The sequence below is a fragment of the Lolium perenne genome, chromosome 7 (assembly GCF_019359855.2).
Source record: "Lolium perenne isolate Kyuss_39 chromosome 7, Kyuss_2.0, whole genome shotgun sequence".
NCBI classification, from domain to species: Eukaryota; Viridiplantae; Streptophyta; class Magnoliopsida; order Poales; family Poaceae; genus Lolium; species Lolium perenne.
In genome coordinates, this window is record NC_067250.2 from 237,820,948 (window position 1) to 237,830,236 (window position 9,289).

Genomic DNA, 9,289 nt, shown 5'->3' on the forward strand with positions numbered 1-9,289 from the left:
TTCTGGAAACTTATTGATGAGATGTGCCAATGAGAGTTTGTGGGGGATTGCTGGAATTTTGGGCATTTGGCCTTTGGCCCATGACCCATTATCAAATTCTGAAACTCACATGGTCCATTTCAAAAATCAGTGGCAACACTAGTGGGGGCTGAAGTTTAGTCCCACATTGCTAGTTGGAAGAGAGTTGGAGTGGCATATAAGGTGGGCTGTTCTAGTCCTAGTAAGTGAGTGAGAAGAGAGAGAGCCCTCACGCACTCCTCCTCCTCCTCCGCCGCCTGCCTCGCCTCGTCACGACACGTCATGACGCGCCGCGGGTTGCGGGAATCTCGCCGAGCCGAGCTTATCTTTTTGCTATTTGGGAAATTAATTGTGTAATCAATTTTGAGTCATTAACGGACGCTTTACTCAGCCGTTTTGCCTTCTGGTTTTTCTGGATCGTGGCTGTGCCGACTCGGACGTGGGCTGCGCCCCACGACCTTCCCGAACCGCACTACATAAGATCCTACGCAACCCTAGCCGCATCGACCAAACGCATACGCGATTAACTGTTTCCAGTTCATTGCGCCGCCACCTTCGTCTTCCTCATCCCGTCCGTAGGCCTCTGGAACCCTGCCTCTCGTGAACCTGTAAGGGTGATGGGCAATCTGATTTTTGGGGAGCGCTCCGGGGCGACTACTGGCATCACGACGTCGTCATCGTACGACGAGTTCCTCCACACCGATAACTTCTTCCCGGACCTCAGCGACTTCTTCGACAACCTCAACATGGGCGACAACGACGCTGCTGCGAAGTATGTGATCTTGTCGTTTCTCTTTCAGTTTCTATTACAGTTTCTTCTTGTAGTTTTTGTGGTAGATGCGATCAGTCTGTCTAGTTTAGATGTGATCTGTTCATCTACCTTACTAATGTGCACGATTGGTTTATTCGTCATTTTCATAGTCATGATTTATCAATTACTTGCATGGATTATTTTATATGGATATTTGCTTATATATTCAACATGCGCATCGCCAAATGCCATCCCCATCATAAGGCCTAAAACGTGTAAGGGATGCAGGGAGCCAAAGACAATCAGAACCCACACAAAAATTTAACATAGCGTGTATGTTGCAGATCAGGGAAACATATTATTTTAGCACACAGTCCACTCTGTTCCCCCTTTATTCACTCAACCGCAACATATCATACACACTCAACGACATTCTACTCTCATTTCTGTCAAGCAACTATGTTACTCACCACAACAATCATGCCATTACTTTAATATGTAATTTACCACAGGACAGGCTTGGAACGTGAATGTGAATATATACAGCACGCTGGTGTTAATCGAGGACGATGGATAGCATATGAGCGGCGGATGGCGGTGCTTATCGATGACAGCGGACAGCATATGAGCGGTTGCCCATGGTCTAGGAAGCGGTAATTGCACTGCCCCGCATTATCTTCATCTTCACTGGTTTTGCGGTTGGCTTTTCTGGTTTCTTCTGTCATGGGGTGAAATAGCAAAAGGATCTATTAGTATTCCGCTGCACCAATCTGAATTTACTAGAGTCAATGTATTGATACAATTACATTTGCACATCTTGTTACATTTTAGTTTGTAATTAGTAATATCTGCCATTGTCAGTGGGAGACTAGACCCTCCCTGCTTGCGAGATATGAAAACACACAGAAAAACTCTCTCAACATTCGAAATGAAGACAATGCAGAGTGACTCAAAACAACTTACCTTTTCAGCAAAAGTGCAATGTGCCTCCAGCTCCCTCCTTACAAATGTTGGCAGAACAAAAGCAGCCCTATGAATCTGTTAAACAAAAAAGCGGTTAATGACTGACTACTGCACAGTGAAATCATGGTACTGGAAATCTCGCATCAGTGTGGCAACAAGAACACCTTTGAAGGAAAAATAACAACAACTGGACGCTGTCAAAGGCATAAGGCCAAACCTGCGAATTGTAAAATCTCATTTCTTTTCCAGCTGCCGTAGCTCCTTCGATTTTCTCGATTGGATTCACGGGAGTCAAGAAGTTCACCGGTGGACCTTCCTTCGCACATAGCAAAAATCCAATGACACCACTACAGATCCAAATATTTAGATGGTTAGCTTAGATACATATGAATAGGGCACGTAGATACCCTAAACAATGGGGAGATACAGCTGACTAAAAAATTACTTATGCTTTGAACAACCAGATGTTCACAAAGGGAAAAAATGAGCATTGAATATAATTTCTGACTGTAATCATTCATTTTGCACCCCTGGCATCAGAGTGCCACAGACACTGCGCAGAGACTACCGGCTGAAGGGTTAGTAACTTAGTATGCTAATTGGCCAACCTACAACCTATTTCTTCATTCAGTTGGCACTGGAAGACTAGCAGCTCAAAATAAGAATTTCGAACAACCGATATTTTTTTTCAGCACCTCCAGATTCCTTATGCAACCTCTAAAATATTAGCTCAAATTTTAAGACGCATTGTCTAAATATTTGAGATTTCAACATAAACTGAAAAATTGATAATAAACTCATCTAGGCATATGTAGAATATAACATTAGATAAATGGAAGTTAAAGAAAAAGGCTAGTACAGATGATGGAGAGAAGTAGAGAACCTAGGATATGTTGGAACGCTAGCCCAGGCATAGTGCACGCCACCCTTGAATGTCTCACGACAGATAGAGAGCATATCCTGGATTAGGTGTGTGTGCAACCACATACTCTCAGCTAGATTAGAAAGAACACCTCCAGGCTTTAAAGCTCTAGCAATTGTCTGGAAAAAAGGCTTCTCCACAAGTTCCTGAGCTGGCCCTGTAATATGTAATGTGAAAGAGAAGTTCAAGTACTTACTACTTAAACAAAGGAGCCATGTAAATCATACCTATAGGAAATAAATTTCCGTATCCTTAATCAAAGTAACAAAGGCTGCAGGTATGACGTAGTAATAGCAAGAACTCACCAATTGGATCTGATGAATCAACAATAATGGCATCATATTTCCCTTCTGGAGCATTCCTCAAGAAATCAACAGCTGCAAAATAAATACAAGTTTACTATGAAATTTACATATCAAGACCAGCAGTCAGCTTAACAACATACAGAATACCACCAGCTTAACAACTTCTTAACTCTTAACATACCATCCCCAACATGAAGTCGAACACGAGGATCTTCGTATCCAACATATAAATGTGGGAAAAAATCTTTACAAACCTGCATTAGTTTGAAGGCATACATCAGAACAGGACTATTTAGATGGTTATACTTTCAAGTAAATCAAGAGATAGTTCATACATCAATAACTAGCTGATCAATCTCACAAATGTCTATAGTCTCCACTGAGTCGTGCTTGGCTATTTCTCGTAGTACACCGCCATCACCACCCCCCACAACCAAAACCTGCATCGGAGTAAAGTGACTCATCCACCATAGTACCAGGAGAAAAATGCTCCAACTCAGTTTGAATGCTAAATTCAATAAGAAGTTGACAGCATATTTTCATATTATTCGACTGAAAAAAAAATACATACATTTTTAGGAGATGGAATTGAGCACAGTGCAAGGTGGGTAACCATTTCCTGGTATGCGCATTCATCCTTGTCAGTCAGCTGAACAATACCATCAAGGACAAGGACATTCCCATATGTTGAAGACTGCATACAAAATTTAACGTGTTACACATTACCAGGTTCAACAAATTCAGACCACGTGCAAACAATTAGAAGATGAAGAATAACCTCAAAAACTAAAACTTCTTGGTAAGGTGATCTCCCCTGGTACAAAATCTTTTCTACTTTCAACGAATGAGCCTCTCCTGTATAGAAGAAGTAACTTTGTTACAAACTGACCAGCTCAAGCAAGTAGATTGCTTCAGTATTATGCTAGTGTAGAGATCAAAGAATTTTCACATGATACAGCCCTGACAAGCTCAAGCAAATAGATTACTTCAGTATTATGCTTGGGTAGAGATCCAAGAATCTTCATAGACAATGCCTATACTAGAAACAAAAGTTAACTGGCGTAACCAGAAAAGCTGCAAAGCAAGTCAAACAGTAAAGCCTAAAATGCTGTTTCATAACTTCAAAGATGTAGTGTACTAATATTCTTATAGGGACACATGTTTTGATGTTTTAGTTACTGCTCGGATAACGGGAAACCCAAAATACAATTAAGGATTACTACAAAAGAGAAACAGATATCGAGCGTTCGGTTATCATATCATCCTAGGATGGTTTAGTCCATAATGGAATCATCGCATTATTCTGGTGAAGGTTACATTTGTCATTTTCTAACAGTCTTGAGCTTATGAGGGATAAGGTGTCAATGGACCAACGAATTCCATTCCAAGAAACCGAACAAGTAGGTTACATTAACAGTTAGGAACTTAGGATCAGTGGTAATTTCATCATCGGGTTCCTCAAAGCAACATGCTTACAGTTTCCGCCAGCTAAAAGGTTACGACAGATGTGAAAGTTTAGCAGTAGCCTACAAAAACTCATATTAGTGTTATACTTGTCACTTTCATAGTAAAAGAAACAGAAATCAAGGAAGTACCTGGCCACATTGGATTGTTGAAGTACCGCACTTTGCTTGTTTGACCTGAACATGCAGCAACTTGGTTTCAGATATCAAAACAACAGATGATTTTGTATGCCCTTGTAGTTCCCAGAAATGCAAAAATACAGGACCAATCTGAACGTACGTACCAGATCGTGAGTGGGATTCTGTGAACCACCCGGACACCACAGTTGCGTGACACTTGGCCTCAGATTCCGGCACACCAGCTTTCGCCTTGATGCAGCAAGGAGGCAATGAGCCATCATCCCCACTTCCCTTTGTCTGTGCTACTGCTGCAGAAACATTTCTTGCGCCTCCACCCTCCATGAGCCCTGTTCCGCTTTAAAGTTCCCAGTGTCTGGATCAACAGAACAATAGAAGACACACAACAACAAAAATTAGTATTCCACCTATGCAAAACCTCTGATGCGGCAATTTTAGATACAGTCCGCAGTGGACCATTGTGACTCCTGATGTCACGGCATACCCAGTAAGAAATTGTTAGGAAGTAGTGTGTCCAGCCAGCTGTCAAATTATCGTATACATGTACATGGAAGTCTACAAAAATCATGAATTGCCACTTTACTACTAACAAAGTAGGACGCATGCCTACTTGGAGCAATTTGCATCCAGCGGTGCTAGAGGGTAGGAGTCATGGCTCCATGGAGCTGAAGCTCCTCACTCAAAAAATGAGACAAGTTAAACGGAAGGCAGGCTTATTTAGTAAGCTCAACTTGTACGAGGCTTACCATTTTTTCCATTTCGTCAAACTATCTTTACAAGATTAGTAATGGGAAAGGAACAAAACAATAGCCAAATTGAAGGTAAGAAAAACAAAGAGAAGATTATTTCACAAATAAACAAGATAATTCGTGTCCCCTTTTAATTCATGAAGATAACACCAATTTTAAGTGGATAAAAACAAAAGGGAACACAAACAACCACCTAAAAAACACCAATTGCTGAAAGCATTCACAAATTATCCCCCAAAACAGAAGATTTTGTTTTTCAAATGAGATCCTCTATTTCATTGATGCAAGAGAAAAAGGGAAGTGAGTTGCTAACGGAAATCACTCCCTCAGAATCAGCAGCTGCTAAGAAACAATTCACAGATTAATCATCAACCGCTACAGAATTTAAGCAACGGACGCTGCCAACTAATACAATCGAAAATGCTGGAAACGCTTTGCACACATCAAAAGAGACTAAATCGCAGCGGACAATTAGCTAAAATGGAATGCTACAAGCAGATCGACCAACTAACACGGACTAATCCAAGTGGAAAACAACTGACACAAAGGAACAAGCACCTTGCGCGCACTGGGAAGAAGACGAAGGTGTTGTAGGTAGTAAACAAGGGAATAATATATCCTTTCCCTTAAAGAAGGATAGATATCTCGAGGAGTCGGCTGTAACCTCGTAGGGGTCACACTCGAACACGAGCAACCACGCGAGCTCACTGAGGCTTTTCACCGCGTCCCCTGCTCTGCCACTCGAACGCCGAGAAGAGAAAGAAGAGACAGGCAACAGGAAACATCGGCCCCTTGACGGATGAAGAAACGGTAAAAAGGACGGACCCTTGACAGCACCGACACCAACGCTATAATTTTGGAAAATCTGCAGGACCAACTTAAAACTGGCCTTCGGGTGTTGGAGTTGTGAACAAATTGCAAGATCGCCCCCCAGAAAAGTACTACCGAAAGGGGGCTCCTGCCTCCTACTACACACATCTTGGACGGGAAACAAACAAAGTGCATGCCCAGAACAGAACAAGCAGCAAATAATTCAGGTCTCTGGAAAACTAGAAGACTTAGGAAAAATAGCATCGAGGTCTCTACAAGGTTGTAGAAACACTAAGTGCTCGTTCTAGCTTTGCTCTTAGCTCTCACCTGGTTGCACACGCGAACGGCGAGGAGAAGAGGATGAGCTGCCTGCCTTCCTGCTGCTGGTGGTGGTGGGAAAGAATGGGATGTGGTGGGCGAGAAGAAGAAGAGGGCCCGGCATAAATAGGCGATGGCTATGTGCAGGTTGTTGATGTTGCGCTGGCTGGTCGTTCATGGGGAGGGAGCCCCTCAGAAATGAAGAACTCGTGCTGATTTTGACGGCAATAAAAGGACGGAATGCGATGCCGTTCTTCAGATAACCAAACAGGGACCTGAAACGTGTTAGGCGATCGGCTCCATTGGATTAGATGTAGCTTTCATGTGATGTGGCTCCGCATCCAATTCTTCTTTAATCTTGCAAAGAAAACGAGAACTTTGGTTTGGGCAACAGAAAAGATGCGTGGTTTCCCCCCGGTACCATCTCACTGAACCCGTGAGCAAACCGATAGCCAGAGTCCACCAAGTATAGAACTACGCAAGTACTTTTCATGATCTATCGGCTATTACCTAACGCGGCAAACAAATATGTGTACGCAAGATTCCTCAAAAAAAAAAAGTGTAGGCAAGAAGAAAGTCTAGCTCACTTGATTCGGGACTGGATGGTTACCTAGACTCGAAAAATATCAATTACCTAGACTCAGATTTAGCTCTTAATTGTAGAAAAAATCACTTAGAGGTCTGTTTTAGTTTTTTCATACAAAAATTCTTGTAGAAATTGTTATTGTCTATTAAAATTGTTAGGTATACATTAAGATCACAAGTTAAAAGTTTATGTGGTTTACACCATTACTTTGCCGGGTCGGTAGCTCGTAAATTCGGTTGATATGAGTTGTGAGGAGATAATATCTCGTGCACCGTGCCAGGTACATTTCACTTATTTATTTTGATAATAAGAAAATTCGATCAAGACACACAACTTGCATATAACATGTCATAAGATTTCAAATCCTAGTTCGTAACACATATGGATAAATAAAATATACAATTTTATCACCAATAGTAACTACTGCAAGTTGGAATTTGATTGACCCGTAATCAACATTGACTATAAATTCATCCTAAAAATGGGCTTGAGTTTTTGTGACTTACACATTCATATTGGGAGGAGTTGAACTTGGTGACACATCGAATATCACATGCGAAAATCATACGTGACTGGCGATCTAATGTTCTGCAAATCGTATACTAATACACGTCCTTCCAGAAAGAGTACGGCATTTCTTCGGCTAGTACATGTCCTTCCAGAAAGAGTATGATATTTCTTCGATTAGCTTGAAGGCTGAAGATCAATATTTCTTCCATGGATATTTAGTTGATCGTTCCACCTTAGCTTGGGTGGCGGTGGCATAATGTTGGGTTTAGAGCATCTCCAGTCGCGTCCCCCAAACGATGTCCGGGTAAAGCGCCGGATTAGTCGTTTGGGGGACGTCCGGACAAAATTTTCGTTTGGAGAAGGTCCCTTTTCTAGCCACGTCCCCCAAACGCGACCTCCAAACAAAAAGTAAGTGTAAAAGTCGTGTCCGGCGTCCCCGGTAGAGACTCTATACACAGGGGATGGGCTAGGGACGCCGGACAACATTTGGAGCACGTCCGGACCGAAGCGGCCTTTGGGGCACGCGACTGGGACGTTTTTTTGGCCGGCGTCCCCCAAATCTCTTTGGGGGACGCGACTGGAGATGCTCTTAGTCACACATCAGGTGTGGGAGAAGGCTTGGACCGATTTACAAGGCTTAGGGTTCTCCCTAACATGTTGTGCGTGTGTGTGGGGGTGGTGGGGGGGGGGGGGGGGGGGGGGGGGGGGGGAAGGGGGCGTCATTGGGGGAGCAATATGGCCCAAAGTCCGTGTTGGTCTCATGTTGTGCCACTTTGTGGGCCGAGAGTCTCGTGTAGCGGGCACAACAATTGTAACAATTGGTATGCGTAGGTGCCCAGAAGAAAATCGTATATGAATGTCACAACGGTGGGCTGAAAATGTTGTGTTAAGCCGGCCCATGGTGAGCGATGTGTGAGGGCGAGATTTGTTCAATTTAGTCCTACATTGGTTGTGGGGGGAGGCCGTGAGCGACTTATTAGGCTGATTGCGCAAAGTCTGATGTAAGTTTGTGTTAGTCTCCGGTTGGACTGGTTGGTGGGCCGAGATGCTCGTGTAGCCGGCACAACTATAGCACACAACATAGTGGATTATTAATACTCTTTGTCACCACTAGAGAGGCCGAAATTTGCGACCCATGATGGGGATACACAATTATGTTTGAGATGATGCTTTCTTAGATCCCTTTGCGTATCTCTTGACTATGGAAATAATCACTCTCCTTATTATCCACCTTTTCCAGAACCACCATCAAGTATAACTATTTTTTTCAGAGTTAGGCACCTAGTTTGATTGGGTGCATGAGCAACGTGGTGGGACCAAATTATTATTTGAGTGTGTTACGATATCCTCCTCGTGTGGGCTGTAAGAAGCTGACATTTTTAGATACTTTAGGTAACAAGAATATGAGTAAGAACCCACCACATATTAGGATCATGACAAATGGCATTTGTACTTTTCACACGAGGGAATAGGGATGTTAATCCACCCACCAGGTCACCACTAGGTGTAGTGACAAAATTCACAAGAAAATGAAAAAAAGAAGAGAACAAAAGTGGAGCAAATTGAAGAAAAAATGGTTGAAATGAACCAGCTTGCGTTCCCTCACAAGGCTGTGAAGTCCAAATCCACTATTGTGTCTCCTCCAAACTGTGATTTCACCATTTGTAGTGAGATTGTTCCATCCCTAGCTTATGTGCCCCATGTCTTGTTGTTGTCATCTAAGATTTGTAATATCTTTATGTATGAGAGCCTCTAT

General features: G+C 42.8%; 1 protein-coding gene across 3 annotated transcripts; it reads right to left on the reverse strand.

Moving 5' to 3' along the window:
• Positions 1–1,127: 1,127 nt before the first annotated feature.
• Positions 1,128–6,597, reverse strand: LOC127314029 (spermine synthase). 3 transcript variants are annotated; one of them, XM_051344493.2, is made up of 12 exons: positions 6,447–6,597; positions 4,707–4,915; positions 4,555–4,599; positions 3,738–3,814; positions 3,531–3,653; positions 3,295–3,399; positions 3,141–3,213; positions 2,960–3,031; positions 2,616–2,811; positions 1,950–2,079; positions 1,733–1,807; positions 1,128–1,487 (listed from the first exon to the last, which is right to left on the reverse strand). In XM_051344493.2, the coding sequence occupies exons 2-12, from the start codon at positions 4,882–4,884 to the stop codon at positions 1,413–1,415; spliced, it is 1,149 nt and encodes a 382-aa protein (XP_051200453.1). In that variant the 5' UTR covers positions 4,885–4,915; positions 6,447–6,597; the 3' UTR covers positions 1,128–1,412. The 3 variants fall into 3 exon arrangements, with proteins under 3 accessions (XP_051200453.1, XP_051200455.1, XP_051200454.1); XM_051344495.2 differs by lacking the exon at positions 6,447–6,597 and adding an exon at positions 5,974–6,117; XM_051344494.2 differs by lacking the exon at positions 6,447–6,597 and adding an exon at positions 5,868–6,024.
• Between the last annotated feature and the right edge of the window lie 2,692 nt (positions 6,598–9,289).

Excerpts from the sequence above, each read along its gene's own strand:
- LOC127314029 (XM_051344493.2), bottom strand. The coding sequence starts at position 4,884 with ATGGAGGGTGGAGGCGCAAGAAATGTTTCTGCAGCAGTAGCACAGACA. Across the intron at positions 4,600-4,706 it reads AGAATCCCACTCACGATCTG|GTCAAACAAGCAAAGTGCGG; the intron begins GTACGTACGTTC and ends CTGCATGTTCAG. Across the intron at positions 2,812-2,959 it reads TGATTCATCAGATCCAATTG|GGCCAGCTCAGGAACTTGTG; the intron begins GTGAGTTCTTGC and ends TACATATTACAG.